Source organism: Haliaeetus leucocephalus, unplaced genomic scaffold, assembly GCF_000737465.1.
Source record: "Haliaeetus leucocephalus isolate CR32 unplaced genomic scaffold, Haliaeetus_leucocephalus-4.0 Scaffold251, whole genome shotgun sequence".
Classification (NCBI taxonomy): domain Eukaryota; kingdom Metazoa; phylum Chordata; class Aves; order Accipitriformes; family Accipitridae; genus Haliaeetus; species Haliaeetus leucocephalus.
Genome location: NW_010972687.1, coordinates 7,787,089 through 7,807,313, shown reverse-complemented (window position 1 = coordinate 7,807,313; position 20,225 = coordinate 7,787,089). Strand labels below are relative to the sequence as shown.

The 20,225-nt window shown below is 40.6% G+C and overlaps 1 protein-coding gene across 1 annotated transcript in view; it reads left to right on the top strand.

Annotated features, from left to right (window-relative positions):
- Positions 1-20,225, top strand: part of PTCH1 (patched 1) — a 65,575-nt gene that overhangs the window by 13,687 nt on the left and 31,663 nt on the right. The window contains exons 3-12 of the mRNA XM_010568673.1: positions 9,509-9,698; positions 10,965-11,034; positions 11,147-11,238; positions 12,663-12,861; positions 13,498-13,619; positions 14,915-15,062; positions 15,862-15,993; positions 16,310-16,465; positions 17,093-17,191; positions 18,516-18,641. Coding sequence (XP_010566975.1) covers positions 9,568-9,698; positions 10,965-11,034; positions 11,147-11,238; positions 12,663-12,861; positions 13,498-13,619; positions 14,915-15,062; positions 15,862-15,993; positions 16,310-16,465; positions 17,093-17,191; positions 18,516-18,641 — 1,275 coding nt within the window. The 5' untranslated portion in view covers positions 9,509-9,567. The remainder of the gene's footprint in view (positions 1-9,508; positions 9,699-10,964; positions 11,035-11,146; positions 11,239-12,662; positions 12,862-13,497; positions 13,620-14,914; positions 15,063-15,861; positions 15,994-16,309; positions 16,466-17,092; positions 17,192-18,515; positions 18,642-20,225) is intronic.

Sequence of the window (20,225 nt, the reverse complement as noted above, 5' to 3'; positions counted from 1 at the left end):
GCTCACGGCACCGCTCTGGGGAAACCTCCCGTCTGGCGGTGCACCCCCGGCGGCTGGGGCTGGGGCTGAGGCTGGGCCTGAGGCTGGGGCTGAGGCTGGGGCGTGTGGCCTCCGGCGCTCCTGGTAACCGCTCGCTCAAAGGGAGAATGGGCCGTTGCTGCGGTCCGGTGGGCTGGCTAGCCGGGTGAGATTACCTGCGTGATCGGAGTGACCAGAAGTAGAAAATAAAGGTGGCGGTGCGGGGTGTGTTTGCTCACTTGTTCAGCTTCCTTTCCCAGCCCTTTCTGCTTCAGGGTCGGCTTGGCCATATGGTCAGGCTCTCGGAGTATCTGACGGGAATCTCTGATTGCATCCTGCACAAAATAAAATGCCCTCTTTACCGCTCAGTGTGAATAGCAAGCAAACTATGAAAAATGGGCCTCCTGACAGATGCAGCACTGCCTTGGGAGCTGGTGGCCAGTAAGAAATACCGAGGTGGGGGGAGCCCTGACAGGCAGCAGGTTCGGTGCTGGGGGGAGTGCTGACCTGACCTGATTGTGTCCAACAGTGAGAGCAGTTCTGCTTCAGTGCAAAGCCATTCAGAAGGAAGCTGCTTAGGCAACAACAGATGGTACAGCAAGCAGCTGGTAGAGAATACTTGAAATAAACTGTACCCTGTTTCATAACATGTTCATTCCTTTCATTTTTCTATACGCTAGTTTTGCCATCTCCTAAAAGCACTGTTTAGGAAACGGTATCCCCTAAAAGGTTCTGGATGAAGAGTTTTTCCGTTGCTGTTTGCTGGTCCTTTAAAAAAATTGCATTCAATTTTTGTGCTACTCCATGTACAGATGAATTTGTGCTATCCCAGGAGTACAGATGAAAAGACTTAAAAATGGTGCTTTTAACCACACAGGAAAACAATTACATATTTGAGGAAAGGGCACTGAGAGGTTAAATGAAAAGTTGGGCCTAGAGGAAAGCTGACTGCTGTGGAACAACACAGCAAATTGTTTTTAACATATTACCCAGCAGAAGCTCTTATTCAAGTTAAAGTAACTTAAAACAATTATATTCAGCTGTTTTGAAATCCTTAGGTTTAGACCTTGAAGCCCCTTACATACCGTTCTCAGCAGAACTCATGGAAACTTAGTCACTTTCAGGTACAATTGAGGACTTTGGCCTGTTAGGAAGTGTGCTCCCATGTTTTCTTAAATTACCAAAAATTAAAAATTCAGCTTTGCTCCTCAGCGGGTGTAAACTGTTACATGACCATAAACTGTTGGAGAGTTGCAGTAGTCTATATTAGCTGCCTATCATCACTGTAGGCCGTCTCCTTGATTTCTAGAAAAAGCAAGAGTCTAGCGTCCTTTATTCCTTTGCTGCTTCAGCCAGAAATTCAATAGTTGGGGCTTCACCAAAAGCTGTGGCTTAGCTCTGACCTGAAGGGACCATGTCTTTGCAAGAAAGGATAGTTCGCTGTCCATGCCCATTCATTCCTCAGTCTCTTTGTTGGGATGGTCAGCAAGGATGCCAATTCTGACGGTGGTTTTCTATAATATGGACACCTGCCCACTAGGAAATGGACTGAGACCACCAAGTCATTTCACATAAGCTAGCAAACAGCTGTCAGATGGTAAACAACTTGTGGTCACTATTGTTCCTGGCTGGATTAGAACCAGTGACCCAGAGGTGAACAGCTCATATCCTGTTACCAAGGACATGTGTCGCAGCTCAGTAAGCAAGCAGCTACTGTGTTTTATGTTTAATTGGAAAGTTTGAATTGCATGTACCAGTTTTGTATATTACAGTACATTTTGAAGCTGCTTGCGTGGGGCGGGAGTGTCAGTTTATACTGTTCAATTTGTTCATTTTGCTTGGTTTTTTTTTTTACTGCACTTTTCCAGTGTCTCAGTCCAGAGGGGCACCAAGCAAGAATTCCATCAAAAAATGTCTGATTTTTTTTTTAGCAGTCTGTCTGTTTTACCCAATCAGTAATAACATTCTTCTGCCTGTGGGCAATACAGATGCATACATGTAAAATCAGTTTTTATTTGATTTTTAGAAAGCAAAGGTTTTGAGTCCTAAAATTGCAGGGAAGGTTTCCCACTACAAGCAGAAGCAGCTGTTGTTGGGCTGTCTTCCTGAGTATGCAGGCAGCTTTGTGTCCTTGTCACAGCTCTAAAGTTTGTCAAACTGTGACAGAATAAAAAGCCATCTTTGATGTGTGTTCTTATTTTTGCTATTCGTAATCGTGTCAGCATTAATGAAATTTGTAACAGCAGCACTGGAGTCATCCCCAGCATGTGTGAGGAGTAACTTAACTCATATCATATGATGGCTTGGGAGATAAAAAGCAGCCTTTTGAAGTGCTTTGTTGGTTGGGGGTTTTTGTAACTTTTTTTGCATTTGTAGGCCACAGTCTTTTATCTTTGGTTTTTCTTTTTTTAAGGAAAACTAAAGAAACTGGTGTTATCTAATTCTCAGTGTAAAAGAAATGGTTGTGGTGGTCACGTTGCTTCTAGATTTTCCTGGCAGTCAGTGGTGCTAAAGAGAGATTGAAGTCAGTTAAATCTTCACATTGGGATGCGATGATATTCTAGACAGACGGTGTCCTTTTGTTGGGCATTATAATGGGGGAGAAGTGTGGAGTGTCCACCTGGACGTTGGGAAGGGAGATGGTAGGAGGAAGGGAGCTGGTAGGATGCAGGCTGTCTTAACCTGAGCAGACACAACTGTCGCTATTCCATGTGAGCTGTACAGATAAGTGTATTCAGCAGAGTAAATGCCATGTGAGAAAACCTAGACACAGCATGGAATTTCTGACTGCCTGTAGTCCAGTGCTGGCACAGATCATGTCTAATTACATGATAAAGATGATAATTTTTCATGGAGCTCTTGCACAGCCATTGAACAACCATGTAATCTCTTTAAAGATGCTGATTGCTTACCACTGTGTTCTAGCTCTCGTAAGCTCATCATTTCTCGGCGGATTTTTTTTTTTCTGGTAGCTCAATTTCAGTCACTCACCATGAAGTCTTTATTTTGCATAGTTAAACAAATGAGCAGAAAAAAATCATTGCAGGTAGCCAAAACTTTTTTATAAGGTAATCCTGATGGGCTTATGAGAGCCATCCTTAGCATGATTAGAATATTGGATACATCAAACACATGATAATGTCTTACAGTCAGTAGTTCATAGAGATCAACCATGTAAACCAATAGCAGTTCTGACTCCACAAGTAGGCAGCATTTTAAAACTTTAAAGAAGTGGACATGCCAGCTAGTCCCATTTCTTGTACTACCCCTGTACTCTGCCAGTCAGGTCTAGAGAATGATAATTCTGAGGAAAGTGCTGTCTTCCCTGCTCTTCTGTCAGGATGCTAACTAATACTGTCTGTGTGCAGAAAAACTATTTTCTATTGGTGACAAAGAGCAGCACCGACAAGCTCAAAGATCCAAGAGAATGCGAACACAAAACTCCCTAGAGAGCAACAGGAAGCTTTAAATCAAAAGGCTGTTATTTTTCTGTGCCGAATAAGAGGTAGGGTAACCCTCATATTTGCCAGAGAACTTCAACTCTTTATCTCAGTTTCTTTATAGGAGGTTTCGATCCTGTGTGAATGGTGCTTGGATGCTACGTTTTGTTCTCATGAGGTCTGTGCTCCTTTATCAGTAAAAATGGAAATTGTCATTGGTGTCATTAAGTACTGACTTCTGCTATGTGGCAGGTGTGAACCCTTCTAATCCCGGTATGCAGTTAGGACAGGGAGGCAGAGCTGTGGCTGGCTGGCTTATCTGCATACCATCATAATGAACTGAAACTAGTTTCATTTTGTAGTTTTCGAGTAACACCTGTATACGTGTGTAATAGAGGTGCGGACGGGAACAGCACAAGGAGAGGCTACGTGAGGAAGTGGAGTAGAAGGAAGCCCTTAACAGCAGTCAGAGTAGAGGGAGATAGGCTATGTGGGATGCCAGGGAGAGAGGTATGAAGACCCAAGACCCTTCCTGGTTCCCATCCTGGCAGGACAAGGGTGCTGAAGGGTGAGAAGGCAAGGTGCCTGCAGCTTTCCCTGGCTCTTGCTGAGGGCAAAGGGCATCGCCTAGCTGGGGGCTGTCAGGTCTCCTTGCAAGTCTGGGCTGTTCTCTTTTTCTGCACACTGCTGCTTTTTGGGTTGGCTGGTAAAGGTTGAACACATTGGGATATTATTCTCAGTCATTGTTTTTGTATGGTTACTGAGTCATGGAGGGTTTCTGTTTTCAGTTTCTCTTTGGTTCCCACTGTGGTGATAACAGGTATTGCAAATTGCAGAGGTTGCCTGCATTGGTTATTGCTCAGACTATAAGGTAAGCATTGTAAGGGGTACTAATCTACACATCTGCTTTATCAAAAAGGGTCAACATCTTTTGGAGGGATGAAATGAAAACATTTTTTGTGTGAGGTGTGCGTGATTATTAGAGGTATGATTTTATTGCATTGAGTTGTCACTGTCAAAAGTCTGGGCCAGACTGCTTTAGTGCTACACATTTACAGTCCTGGAAAAAAATGAAAAAGATGGTGTTGCTCAAACACAGCAGAAATGTGTCTGCTCCCCCCCGCAAGTGCTTAGGTGGAAACACCTTAAGGCCCATAGTCTTCAGAAGGGAGGTTCTCCAGAAAATTTTGCTCCGCTCACGCTCCTCAAGCTTGTCACAGAAGAACTTAGGCTCCAAAACCAGTAGGTATTTCTGGAAGTCTTGGCTTTGGTTTCTCAAAGTCTGTCCTCCACATTGCTAGGCAAACATTTTCATCCCAACTGTTTGGCTCTCAGGAATTTCTCTTTTAGAGAGAGCTTGCTGTCTACTAAGCTACTTGTCGCACAGTTGTGCACAAGGTAACTACTGAATGGTTAATAGAGCTAGTGTTCATGTCCGAAAAAAATAACAAAACCTCAGGCTGTGTGACGCAGTTCCAGTAACCTGAAATGGAACATTGTAAGATATTCTGAAAAATAAATATTTCATGCCTTTTGAGCAATCAGACAGTAAATTAACAAGCAGTGATTTTTGGCTATCACTCATTGCTCGATTTAGGGTCAATCTCTTAGTGTAGCAGAGGTCAAACTTACTCCTGAGACTACTCAGTGTGGAAGGGACTGCAGTTCCAAGTGGTGGATTCCAGAGTTCTTTACAAGCATGTTAATGTAATGCCACATAAATTTTGAATGCTAATCATGAGAAAGGTGTAGGTAGGACAGTGACATGAGCACATGAGCTGAATGACCCAGTAACTTCGAAGTTGTTAGCAAGTCAGTCGAAGGAACTGTCAGAAATTGTGCCAATGAAAACAAATTTGGTTTCACTCTTATGGTGCATCAGTGTTGTGCAAATGTACAGTAGAGGCAAGCAGTTTTGTTTTTCTGGGTGCTTCTCACTTCAGATGCACCAAAGCATTTTAATATGTGATGACTGAAACACTGGGACTGTGACCCCAGTGCTTGGTAATGGGATCTAGAGCCTTTCACCTATAGGTCATGGGTTCAGGTCTGCCTCAAGTTAAGGATGACTAAAACTTGTTACCACCTGACAGCTGTTCATTGCTCTTGGGGGAGGGAGACACGGTGGTCCTTACACAGTTCTCAGCAACTCAGCGTCCATACTGACAATTACTGCTCTCTTCAGTCCCTTCAGAAGGGGCAAAGAATTTAGTACCTTGACCAGCTTCCGCTCAAGTCAGTGGGGAAGTTACGAGGAGCAGCAGTGTGTTCCATGGTAGGGGATGCTGACTTGCTCAAGGCAGATCTCGTGTTCTGGCAGAGAGCTAAGAGGGAAGCCTGTGGGTGTTGGGCGGGGGGGAGGAGAAGACATTTTGCTCTTCTATGGAAAAACCAGGTTTTTAACAAGAACTAATACTCGGCAACAAAGATGCTGTCAGTAAAACTGTCTCATGTTCAACACTGTGCTTCAGACACATTCTTGAGAATTAGAAACTGATACATTAAGTGAGAAGTGGTGCCAGGACATTGGCATTACTGCTTTGTTGTGATTTTTTTTTTCCCTTTTTTTTAATTTGTTAGCTAAATTGTACAGATGGCATAGTATCTCATTTCTAGTAGGCAGACACCCAGAATCTGATGACACTGCTGGAAGGACAGTGTACAAACTGCTGCATTGTGTTATCACTAGCCATGAGACAATGTACCAATCTGTTATTTAAATCAGAATTTTGGCTTGTGGGAATTTGTGCCACCAACTCAGCTATCTTGGCACTAAATCATAAGGAATTATGTAATAAAGGACTCCAATGCCATCAAGTGGCTTTTGATGTATCAGAAAAGGAGAGTGATGTGTGCATTTTGTCACCGGCATATTAAAGTGAAATAGTTCTGTCTGTCTTTGATATGGAATAAAATTGTATTGGTACAGTATGCCATACATACAATTTAAGTTAGTAGCATTTTGAGTGTAAAATGTTGTTGTCACCAAATATAAGAAAAGAGAGTCCATAAGGGAAAACTGCAAAACACCAGCATTTTGTTCATTGGTCATATTTTCCATTACATCATTTGTCTTATAGTGTGGAAATCCTGTGATGACTGTAATGCATGGCTGGTTTTTTTTTCTTACAAGTGTAAGGAATTACTTTCTGCAGAGTGTGCAAGTCTTGAGCATAGTATTGCGTATCCTCAGCACAACGAGGCCAGAGGCTTCAGGTACATTTCAGTGACATTTTTTAGTGGTTTCTCTCCTAGGTTTTTGCACCAGCTGTGGATAGTCTGGGAGGGGAAGGCGACAAGAGTGCTTGATTTTTAAAAAGTGCACATTCAGCTGATTGTGCTGGTTGTGGAGGAGGCTTAAGATCTCTGGGTATGGCAGCCTCCAGTGATCTTTGCAAACTTTCAATTAAAATAAATGAAGCCATAACTGGTAGAAACTTTAAATTTTTTTTTTTTTTGCCTTCACTTTTTATTACTTCTGATACATTGAAAGGCCACTGACGTATCCACTTGCTTCTGGTCTGTCTGTATGTTTTCACATAATCTGACTTTGTCAGTCAGAATTTTCCTCTGCAATCTACATTTATAATTTCTTGGTACCTGAGTGTTAATGTTGTATAAATCTACATTTGCCTGTGGAGTTATCTTTACTCTATTTGGCTGAAGAAATGTACGTAACAGACCCATCAAAGAAATAAATTAAATGGTGTAATGCCTTAAGAAGAATGCGGAGCAGATCTGCTGCTGGGTTCTGGAACGTGTGCCTGCCTTCTTGGGTGGTTTTGCTATTCCTGTTTCTAATGTTAAAAGGGGAAAAAAACCAGCTTCTGTTCTGATGACTGACTTGTGTGATGCAATTTTGATTAGTTAAATCTGCCTTGTTCAGTGAAGTTAATGTGGTTTGACAGGACGTTGATTAGGAAGCAATCATGTCTGTTGATAGTAAACAGTTGGTCACTTTCAGCAGAGATAGGAATGCCGCCCTTTGTCTTGCATGAAGTATGATTTGTTGGTTCAAGTCCTGGTTAAATTCAAAAGGACAGTGTGGGTGGGAGAGAATATAGTACCAGGACTAGAAGTTTATGGTAAACTCCACAGTCCTCATAAAACTGGGGCTTTATTGTCTCGGCTGGCATTGAGACACAAAAGAGGGAGAGAGACATTTGTCTTTGGAAGTATTTGCAGTGTAAATGACTGCAAAAGAAAGCTCTGGTTCCAAGACATACAGATTAGGATAACTCTGCTCCCTTACCCCCACCCCACATTCCTGTAGGATGAAGCAAAATCTGTTAGCGTATCATAGGCTACTGGTTGGTGGGGAAAGACGGCAATGAGCATGAACATGAGCCTGATGAATGGAAGTATTTTTAGGGTTTAATTCTTGATAAAAATTAACAATAGCTTTTGGTTACCATGCATATGCAGTGTCAATGATGGTAAGTTCTCTCACTGTAGTAAGAGGGATGTTAAGTTATAAAGGAACTCTAGGTAAGGAGGTTGTACTTTGATTTTTATTTTTTTCTTACTGTGAGCTGGTGGCTGTTACTTGGTATGAAGGAGGTAATGCCACATGTGACAGGCTGAAAAAATGGCGCGTGTTGTGGAAACACTTAATTCTTCAAAGAATTCTTGAACTAGAAATTAAGCAATGCTTCGTGCCAGTGTGACTGTATGGTTTAATTGTAGAGGGTCTCATTCTGACAGCTTTATCCATGCAGGGGCCCAGCTTCTTGCCTGGTGGTCCTTTTAGCCCCAGGGGGGGTTATGGGTGGGTTGAGGGCCCAAGTGATTGAAAAAGTGTGTCCCTGTTCAGGCTTAGGAATGTCATCTCCCACACTGCCAACTGGTTACAGATCAGTCTTCTGTTACATGGCCTAGGAAGAGATAGATGTACATGCCTAATTTCTGTTCACACTGTTGCAGAACTAAACTTTGGCAGTAATTCAGATCACTGGTGCCAAGCTGACTAAGACCGAAAAAAATGTAACAAATTAGACCAGGTCTGTAAGTTGGACTTAGCAGAGCAATAAAGGTAATAAATTGTAAGGGATGGAAACAACATGTTGGTGGTATTCTTGTCCTTCTCATCTGGATGTGGTCTTGATTCAGCTAATGGGCTGAATTAATTGACCCCGCCTCCCACATGCCGTTTGCTAGAGAGACTACAGGGGAGGTTATATAAAGTATATGAACTCTAGCTGAATGCTTTTTTGTAAGAGGGAAGATAATTTTCCATTCTTACGTAATATTTTCTGGCAAGGCAAATTGAATATGGCTCCCTCTAGAGCCTGTCGACTTTGCAGTTTCCCTCTACCTTTTTCTTTTTTCTTTTTTTTTTCCCCACCATATTTTAATATGGAGCACACCGTTCAGCTCATGCGGGTTTAAAAACAGATGTTGCACATGTATGATCTGTATCACAGCATGTTATGCAGGTACTGGACCACTGGGATAAATTAGCTGTAGACAGTCCTTTCTGCTACACTCAAAACTGCATCTCTTTATGTGAACTTGGTATTTTTTCTTTTTTATTTAAGGCTGAAAGGAGCACTCATGCTCGCTCACTCTTTCCCTTCTCCCTTTTTTTAAGGGAAGAGAAACATTCTCCTGCCTTTGCCAAATTATTTAGAAGAGTGTAAATTAAAGCCATTTATCTTGAAATGTGTTCTTGGTGCAGACTGTTTATGCAAGTGTGAGAAATTGTAACATAGTGTTTGGTCTGGTCTGCAAGGAAAAGGTTTTTCTTTTTTCTTTCTTTCTTTAATTGTTACATATGGGATTTTGGTTACAGTGTAGAATAAACTGAGGCTCCAGTTTATGCATCGATGTTTTAGTGCAGTAGAGGCAATGGTATTTTAATGAGGAATATGGTTTTTGCTGCAGTGTTACTAAAATAAAGTAGTTATTAGTTTCAGAGTTACACTGTGATCAGTTTGAGACAAAATAGTCCATGCGCATGGTCAAGTTTTTCTGACCAGAGAGTGCTCATCAAGTGAACCCAGAATAAGCAGTTACTGTCTAACACAAAGGTGTTGATATTTATCCATCAGTTGGTGGACGTGTGAGTCGGGAGTTAAATTACACACGGCAGAAGATTGGAGAAGAGGCCATGTTTAACCCCCAGCTCATGATCCAGACTCCACAGGAAGATGGTGCTAATGTACTAACAACAGAAGCACTCCGGCAGCACCTTGACTCCGCACTTCAGGCCAGCAGAGTACATGTCTATATGTACAACAGGTAAGGGGAAAAGCAAAAGTTTTCCTGATCATCTCTAAGGGCTAAAAAGTGGATGCATGCTTCCCTCCCTGTATTTATAAATGGTTAGCACTTCAGAGCCTTTCCCTTAGGACTGTTTTGATTTGAATGTCACCGGTTTCTGATGCTTGACGTTGTAGCATGGTAGCAGTGACAAGTTGGCTTCTAACAAAGAAGATGGGGTAAGTGGTGTTGGAAGAGATTCTGAGAGTGTACCCCTATGAGCAGTGCTACAGTATCCAGCATTTGTCTTGGTAAAGGAGTGATGTCTGTGCTTTTAAACACAGGACCTTATAGACGGGATTACTAACATTGGAAATCTTTCCATATTAGAGTTCAGTTCACTAGTTGACGCCGTCGTGAGGTACATAATGACTGTGAACAGTGGCACAGGTTACTATCCTTCCAATAGTTTGGATATAAAGGGAAATGCAGAGATGTGAGAAATGGCAGTGGGTGGAATAATAGCTATTTATATAACAGACATAACAGAGTTGGCCTTCACAGTGTCTATGTGCACATACTGAAGGTTGGGAGTTGCGTGCTGTCCAACAAAAAAATAATAAAGGTAGGTACCAGCTTTGGGCTGGTGAGATGTCTCCCTGAAGAGTGGTTCCTCCAGGGTTACTACTCACAGGATGATGTGCCCAGGGGTACTGCCTGCAAGGCATGAAGCCCCCTGTCTTCCAGCACATCTTTTCTGCCCATCCAACTGAGTGAACTAATGCCGAGGCTCCAATTATTTTACCCAGCTCCTGCCTCGTCTAAGGCATTAGAAGTCATGGCAGTGGAAGCTGTAACACAGCTGAAAAAGGAAGGCAGAAATCCTAATGGTTTCTTTTCTCCTGCCTGTGTGGGTCAGCTGGGAATATCCTAGTCCTCTGAGCTGGAGCTAGCTTCTCACTTGTGTCACTGAGTGATATCTTAAGTCACTGGATTTCTGTCCCTTCAGCATGCGTTGACTAGCCTGTATGTCCAAAAGCATCACCATTATTTTTAATGAGTTTTACAGAGACTGTGAGACTAACTGAAACAAATGTCTAGTCTGTAACTACAAAAAGAAAGGCCTTTGCTTTTTTTGTGAGGTGGTGTATATCTATGCTGAATAATATTTGCCTTTCTCAATGATTTGCTGCTGGAGGCCAATATGTGTATATGAGTTGCAATTTTAAATGTCTGCTACATTTTAAAAATGACATTTCAGTAATTGTGCAAGAAAAAAGAAATTGTTCTTTATATTTCTTGCAGACAGTGGAAATTGGAACATTTGTGTTATAAATCAGGAGAACTCATCACAGAAGCAGGTTACATGGACCAGGTACATGTAGTAGGCATTTAGTTATAAGATTTACGTGTTCTCATGATTCAGCTCATGCTGCTTTGATTATATTCTAGTATAACTGTGTTTTTCCCCTTTCTGATTTTGGCAGATCATAGAATATCTTTATCCTTGCTTAATTATCACTCCTTTGGACTGCTTCTGGGAAGGAGCAAAGCTACAGTCAGGAACTGCCTACCTATTGTAAGCATGGTTTTTATAACTTTCTGGTCTGACTGATTTTAATTGTATAACTGTGTATGATTTTTCAGTTGCATTCCCATTTTTTATTCATATTCTGGTTAAGTGTAGTGTCCCTACAGAAAATATGCATGGATTTTTTTTTCATTGAACAAAGATTTTCCTGTTTCTAAGAGATGATTTGTAGGCATTGATTTAAATACTATGTTATTTTTCCTGTTCTGCTAGCATGCAAAATAAAATGTAAGTTCTGAAGTCAAGCTTTAAGAATTTTATGCTCCTCCTCCCCCCCAAATAAACTTGTTTCTGGTTGGTTTGTTGGTTGGTTTGTTTCTTTGTTTTTTCTTCATAAAATACAAAAACACTGATTGGCTGAGAATTTTATTCCAAAGAAAATGTCTTGGGTTAAATCTCAAGTCCACCTAAGGAATAAAGAACAAATCCTTTGCTTATGAGATTGTTAAAGAAACCATATAGTATCTTTTATGGGTGGTTTCTCACAGTTTACAAGTGTGATATTATATGCCCTGAATCCTTTAAAGAGTTAATTGTTAATCTGTGCAGGCATTTTCTGTTAATTATGCAAGAGTTAGCATTTGAGTTATTGTTTCTGTCCTGGTTTGCATGTCTCTGTAAAAGCAATTTGCAATGGCCATCTCTTAACCTTTAGTGTACAGTTTTAGATGGGGAAATAAGGGGGTTTGTGTTTTCTGGTTGGGAGATTCAGAATAATGACTTAAGCCTGGTTAAGCAGATACAGTGTGGTTTGAACCACAGAATAAGGCAGCCAAAAGCCTTTCTAGTCTGTCAACATCACAAATTCAGAAGTGGGGGGTGGGAGACGTGACAGCGATAGTGGTGACAGCCATGGTAGCAGGAAAGCTTGATGGTTGATAGTCAAGCTGCCAGAACATTTGAAGGAGCTCAGTATTGTTATAGATAAACAAAGATCAGCTATATTGATTGATTACATTTGCAAGATGATTATTAGACTAGCAAGAAGTAATCTGATACTATGAGAAAGGCTTTCGTTCCTCAGCCCCCCTCTCTTCTTTCCCTCTCCCCTCCCCCCACAGTTCTTTGAAGCAGCAGTTGGCTGCTTTTTTGTATTTAGGTGCTTGATGATTTGTTTTGCTTTGCTTGTAAATGGAAGTATTTTTAACCTGTGAATATTCCGTTTTATACAATAACTTTGTAAGAACTGAGTATTTTTGTTAAAATTACAACTGGGCTGCAAGAAAAGTACATAAACAAATCTAATTAAAACGTGCCTACATTTTATGAAACAATCTTACCAGAAAAGGTTTAACTTGTCACATAACATAACTCAATTATTTGTGCAAGTACAAATTTTAAAAGTACGTTTGTTTTGGTACTTCTTTTGTCTTTTGTGGGTGTGTGTCATTTTCTCCTGGTTTCTCTTGCAGAGGGAAGCCTCCTTTGCAGTGGATCAACTTTGACCCCTTAGAATTCTTGGAAGAGTTAAAGAAAATAAACTACCAAGTGGAGAGCTGGGAAGAAATGCTGAATAAAGCGGAGGTTGGTCATGGTTATATGGATCGACCTTGCCTGAATCCTGCTGATCCCGATTGCCCAATCACAGCTCCCAATAAAAATTCCACCAAAGTAAGTTTGCTTGTCCTTGTGCATATCTTTTCAAGGGAGGCAGGGGTAGGGGGGAGGTCAGAGGGGAGAGAAGAAGGTACCATTTTCTTCCAAGCTATATGTAGTTCATGTTCTTGAGTGATGTCATTTTTCTGTTCCTGTTATATGCTGTTAGTCCGCAGCCATGAACTTTCCTTCATTCTGTGATGCAGTGCTTAACCCCGCGTATTCAGAGTGAGAGTACAGTTGTCAGCTACTGGCTGGGTGTGGCAGTGCAGTGATGTGGCATTTCAGCAAACCTGATGCCTCAGACAGACATAGCCACTGCTGTAATACAGCTGCCGCTATACACTCACACCATGCAGCAAAGCCTTCCTTTAACTAGTGCCAGTTATGTTGATTTTTGTGAAGAATTTGAAGTCATGGGCCCCAATTTTGTATATCCCTTTATCAATCCCATCAGGCTTTGGAGAAATTGCCATCTGGTCAACAAGTATCTGGCTGATTTGTTCAACTTGATTTGTTGAACACATTTCTCTTTGTAGCCCTCCTAGATTGTCTTCAATATCCATTATTCTAGTGCACTGGGAGCTGAATTAGGGTATGAGTTTGTCTAAAGTTATGAAACTGATTAACTGCTTCTTTATAACTTTCCAGCCTCTTGATGTAGCCCTTGTTTTGAGTGGTGGATGCTATGGACTGTCAAGAAAATACATGCATTGGCAGGAGGAGTTGATTATAGGTGGTACAGTCAAGAACACTTCTGGTAAACTTGTCAGGTAAACTGATGTTTAAAGAAAGTTTCAAAGTTTTTCTCTGTTAGAGTTTGGGTTTTGGGGCACAGGGGGAGGATCATGCAAAATGTGTATTATGAATCCCAGTTTGGGAGGACATGCCTCAAGAGAACAGAATTTAAAAGAGTGATTAGGCAGTTGTTTAAATTTAAGGAGGCATCATTGCTTCCTGCTTCTAACCTCAGAATGATGGTGTATGTCACTCAGAAAGAAAGCTTTTTCCTGGCAACTTTGTTGTTTAGAATGTATGTATAAAGCATTGAACAGTGTTTAAAGCACTGAATAACTTTGATCCCGTTTTGAAATATGATCAAAGGAAAGAGGGAAAAAAAATAATTTGTATAATGTGCTCACTCATTTGACTTCTCTTAGAATTCCAAAATCTTCACTGAACCTTTTGTTCAGTATCGATATAGAGAAAAGTCTATTTTTATGTCCCTACATCTTGAATACAGTTTTGAGTGATAAAACAAACCCCTTTGTTTGAGACTTCTTGAAGAAGTCATGGAACACTGGACTTCAGTGGGGGAGAAGACCTGTGAAATAGAACTGTTCCAAAAAATGTAGGCCATACTAAACTAAATGAAGCACAATTCTTCCATAGTTAATACAGGGAAGTTTTACTAGAACTTTTAATACGAATATTGACCTTTTTTATATTCACATTAAACATTGATAAGTCTTTCAACAAGTAGCCAAAGAATGTATTTTAGTGAAAAATAAAATAATGCCTTAAGCTTTAAAAATTGTTGGATACAGTTGCATACTGTGGAAGTTCAGGATGGATAGTTATTGCCATTGTGTGCTCCTTGCAGCTTGTCAGGCATCAGGAGTTTAATCTGGCATTTCTCTCCAAGAGATGAAAAAGACCAAGGTCTTCAAATGACAAATTGCCAGCAGCATTTACAAGATCTTGTAGAAATAACTGTTCCTGTGGCATCCTCACAGTAATCTGTCTATCTGTCATGAACTTTAGAACTTATTTGTAGGGTTACATTCTTTGCTCCTGAAACTGATCCTATTGAAAGTAATGGCAAAACTCTCATTAACTTCACCAGTGAAACCAGATTAAGCCTCAACGCTGCATAGACCAGTACAGCTGCACCAGATACACAGCAGAATAATTATACTCTGTTCAATTTTAATACAAGCATGTGTCCTATAAAATGAAGATGCTAGCTCCTGTTAGGGTCTCATCTGGGACTTGATGCCATGAAAATAATTTCCTGGAAATGCTCATTTTATGCCTCTTCTTCCTCTCCCTTCTCTCCATGTCACAGTGCCCAGGCTTTGCAAACCATGTTCCAGTTAATGACTCCTAAGCAAATGTACGAGCACTTCAAGGGGTATGAATATGTTTCACATATCAACTGGAATGAGGATAAGGCAGCAGCAATTCTGGAAGCCTGGCAGAGGATGTATGTTGAGGTAAAATTGAAAATAACCTAGATACCATACTATAAAGTCCTGCTAAGATCCACTGCCTTCTGTCACGGCTTTTTACCATATTTCTTCAAGGAAGATGCTTACACCAGAACTGAGTGATTGCCTCCGACTTTTTAAGCTGATTCCACCCCCACCCCCAGCCCAGTTAAGAAGCTGCTTGGTTATTCACATGCGAGAAGCCATGAGGGTTTTGCTCCTTGCTGTCTGGGACATTTTTGCTTTGCCGGGGCTGAAAAGGAACCAAAGAGCTAGCTGGAATTTAACAGCGTTTGGTTGGCGTGGTTGTTCTAAAGGTGTCTGGAAAACATTAGCCAGCCATGGGCTGCTCTCCCCCGGCAGCCTGGGTGGGGAGGCTGTGTGACAGTGCCTGGCCTCTGTGTCCCAGGCTCTGACCTCTGCTGCGCTGCTTCTGACCTCTGCAAATGGCCAGGCAGGGGGAAAGAGGAGCACCCCAAAGAGATCGCCGGCCTTGGGTTACAGGCAAAACGCGTACTGCAGCAAATCCAGGGTGGAGCTATGGGAAGAGGACTCAAGTTAAAATGTTTGGAATGGGCTGGGAATGCAGTAGCTTTTCCTGAAGGATGCAGATTCTTGTCTGATAATCAGTAGCTTGCAAGAAGTAATTACCAAACACATTTGTGTACTATCAACGTAATCTCTGTGTGGGGTGTGGGCTTTCGCAGGAACATTAATGAAAAAGTAGTTGATTTCAGATGTGTGCTGTAGAAGATGGTAATGAATTTTTCTTTAGTTGTACGAAGTTTTATTTTTCTTTTCATAGGTGGTTCATCAAAGTGTTGCACAAAACTCTACTCAGAAGGTGCTCTCCTTTACTACGACCACCCTGGATGACATCCTAAAGTCATTTTCTGATGTCAGTGTTATCAGAGTAGCTAGTGGCTACTTACTAATGGTAATACAATACATTTATTTAATTTTCCCTGGTAGTAGAGCAGGGCTTAAATATCTGCTCTGTTGTTACCAGTCAGTAGTCCAGAACATTTTAGGCATATTTAAAATAAAAACTATCGTTTGTAAACTTTTGCCTCAGGCTTGTCACTTGTTCCTCTGTGTAACATCTGTGATGTGTCTATTCCATTTACAAATGTTTGTAAGGATGTGTATTTTCAGTGGGGAGAGATAGCTGTTAGAAGAGGATCCATTTTAATATTTTGCCTTTTTTTCCCCCAACTCTGTCCCTCTCTTCCCCTCCCACCCCCTTGCTTTAGCTTGCCTACGCCTGTTTAACAATGCTGCGGTGGGACTGTGCCAAGTCTCAGGGTGCCGTGGGGCTGGCAGGAGTCTTGTTGGTTGCACTCTCCGTGGCTGCAGGATTGGGCCTGTGCTCATTGATTGGAATTTCCTTTAATGCTGCCACAACTCAGGTATTTAGGAGACACAAGTCTGCTGTTAAATTATAAGTACTCTGTTAGTAAATGAACACAACTGAATCTTTGAGGAGAAAAAAGCTGCAAAAGTATTTTGGCTCTTTATCTTTACTTGTGCCTTTGTCCTGTCTCATAGCTTGTGCTGTGAGAAATTAAGTGATCGTGCTGCCAAACGGTATTAAGGAAAAAGGCAGGTATCATGTACTTTGTTTAATTACTAGATCCTGGGTTATTTGATTTTTCTGTGTCCTGACACAAGTGGAGGCATCCAGTTGTACATAAGGAGCTGCAGGTTTTGTCTTTGCATCTGAATGTAGTGGGATGTTCAAATTCTGAAACTATTCTGAATGTAACATGAATTATTATCAGATATTCTTTGTCTACCCAAAACTTTAATTACTTTTGGTGAGACTTTTTACCTGTAAATGGTATACTGCAAGTTCCTCAGCAGTATTACAGAAAAAAAGTTAATAGCTGTATTCCATCCTTTTGATTTTCATTTTACCCTTAGATTTGTGTACAGTGTAATGTAAAAGTTGCTTTAATTAGCCATTTAATGGCTAGCTGCATGGCAGGTCATAAAACAACCTTCTTGATTTTTGTTTGTTTTGTTTCTCCCCCAAGGTTTTGCCTTTTCTTGCTCTTGGAGTTGGTGTAGATGATGTTTTCCTTCTGGCACATGCATTTAGTGAAACAGGGCAGAATAAGAGAATTCCATTCGAGGTAATGACAAAATAGGGATTTGGGGGAAGATAAAACAGAAGGCTTCATATAGGAAAAGATAACTGTATCCAGAATTAATTAGTAGTGATTAAAAAAAAACATTTTTTTTCTCAGTAGCTTTTCCTAGGGTCTGGAAATTCTTATTTCTGTCAAAATAGGAAATTACGGCAATATGTGTGATCCTAGAATGTTTTGGAATGTCACATTCTTTTTTTCTTCCTTTTTTTTTGATAGTGTCTCAGATTTATTTCATCTTGAAATTTTAGTTTATAGCTGTATATATAAAGGCTAATTTACATAATCCCAATTCTGCCCAAAATTTTGGTGAAAGTTGATGTAAATTTAGGAACAAACTCAAATACGAGTCTGACAATTAACTGATAGAAAGCTTTTAATGGAAGAACACAAAAATATTAAGGTGAAAAGAAAGAGAAGGAGGACAGCTTAGAAAACAATTTTTTTATTTGTATCAACTGTTACCTTTACTTATTTGTTATGGCTTTAAATTTGCGTTATTCTGAATAATTGTCTCTGTTTTTCTTTTCTGATGTTTGTAATTGACCATGAACATTTCAAAGCATAACTTACTAATGTTACGAAATCTGAGGTGGTGTACTTTTATGATCCTTTCCCTTTATTGACCTTTTCACCCTCAGTCCAGAGTTTCATATCCGAAGTGCAAACCGTTTAAAAGCAATGTGTATTTCCCCCTTCTGTTTCGTACAAGCAGTGTCTTCCATGTGCTCTTCCCAGCTGGTTTGGCATGCAGGCACTACAACCTTGCTCTACTGTAACTTCCATATGCTTCAAAATAGCCTGCTGGGTTGGGAAAGGGTCACGTGTTTATTTTGATTTATCTGCATTCTTTGTGTGCAGTCCCTGGGTTTCGGGTTGTTTTTTTGTTTTGTAACATATTTCTTCAAGATGTTTAGCTATGTTATGCCTCTATGCTGTTAATATATGCTTATATTGTCAAAAAAATGAGAACACCAAGTGACTCCACTGGTAGAAAATACATCCTACTTTATTACAGATGTATTTGATATAATGTTGGTAACTTAGTGTTCTGAAGCTAGAATCAGCTTTGATAATGTTTTCTACCATTGAAAAAAACCATGAGCATTTCATTTATCATCTGCTTTTCTCCTCAACAGTATACTTAGTATATCGTTTATTCTCACATACTTTCAAATGCACATTTGTATTCAGAATTTCATGGTAGTAATTTTTCACTGTTACTGTGTTACATCTGTAGGATGACCCCTTCATTTGCAGGACACCACCTTATTCACTTGACTTTTAAGATACGTCATTTGTTTTGCAGGACAGAACAGGTGAATGTTTGAAGCGAACAGGAGCAAGTGTAGCCCTTACATCTATCAGCAATGTTACTGCTTTCTTTATGGCTGCCTTAATCCCTATTCCTGCTTTACGAGCATTTTCACTCCAAGTAAGTTTGTATGGTATTTTGCTAGCTCTTATGCACGGTCCCATCATGAAAGGCCAGTGATGATGCCTGTTAGTGGTAGTGTTAAAGTCTGTGTTCAGTGCTGCTGCAGTGTGATCACTGTTTACCATAGATCTGGGTAATAACAACTGCTGTCTGCTCCTCTCACTTCTCATGCCTGGAGTCTCTCGCATCCTGTTAGCAGGTGAAAGAATACCATGCCCCATCACAGCTGGGTTCAGTGCAAAAAACAAGATGTATGCTACTAAGCAGAACAAGTCTCCAGGACGATTTGCATTCTTAAGTCAAGAGGAGTAGACTGTACTGTAGTGTGTACTGTAACATTCCTCACTAGCAATTTAATCCTTTCATTCATTCATGTTTGTCCAATTTGCTGCTCTTATAAACTATAACTAAAGTGCAATGGCAGCAGCCAATATGCATTTGCCATATTAATTACTACTGCAGCAGTTTGTACTGCCTTACTCCCAGTGTAATTTTAGCAACCTTGGAGAAAACTTCAAGAATTTTACGTTCCAACTGCTTTGAGAGAAAATGTGAATTTTATGTGCTGAACCATGTATCGCTCACTCTCCCTTTCTCTCTTTGTATTCTTGTATTTATGATTATATACCTTCAGGAATATGAAATATTAAGGATGCTGGAGAAAGCTTTCTTCTAAAAGCAAGGGCTCTTTGAAGAAAGCTTGGGGAGTTTCTGCCCTGACACAAGCAATTTATAGCACTGTCTGACCTTGGTGCAGAGCAGGCAAACTATACTTTTGCAGTAGTTATTTTTCTTCTGCTGTAGCCTGGTTCTCCAGTCATTTTTCATTCTCCTTGAGCCCTTGGCTACCCAGAGGAAGCAAGGGCTGCAATTTTTCTTAATACATCTGGCAATTATTGCTGTTTTCAGAGATTTAAGTATGCCTGCATTAAGCTGTAAAATGGTAAACTCTGCGATTGCAGTTATGTTAGTAATAAGCACTAATAATTTGTTTGCCATTTCCTTCTCAATAGGCAATTTGGTAGTGAACAATAGAGAAAGTAAAGGCCTTAGTGGTTTTCTGCATTGTTTAGCAGATGACTGCGGCAACTAAAACTAGATCCTTAGTCCTGAATGATTAGCAGTATTTAGCTCTGCTGATTTGCCAAAACCTAGATATCTCTTCTTACAGGTGATGTGACAGTGAATTGTTTTATTTTATGGGAGAGACCAGTGTCAATGTGTGAAATATTTTTGGAAGTGTAACACTTATTCTCTTGGAAGAAGTTATTTATGTCTCCTAAATCTGTGGCCCAATTTCAAACATTCAACATGTACCTTAAGCAGCTGACAGGATACTGGAGATCTTCACAAGGAATCAGAGGAGAAGGCTTGTTTTGTCAGGCTTTGTAGTACCTGTGCTTTAAAGAAGTTACTTCAGCCTAAATGTGTCTCATAAGAAGTACTCAACAGAGATGAGCCATTTTGTCCTAATTGCACTGCTGAGCTGTTGAGTGGGAGCCACCAAAATTAATTCTTATCTCATCAAATTTTGCTCAGCCTTTCTCTGTTCTCACTCTTCACATCAGAACATGACAAGTT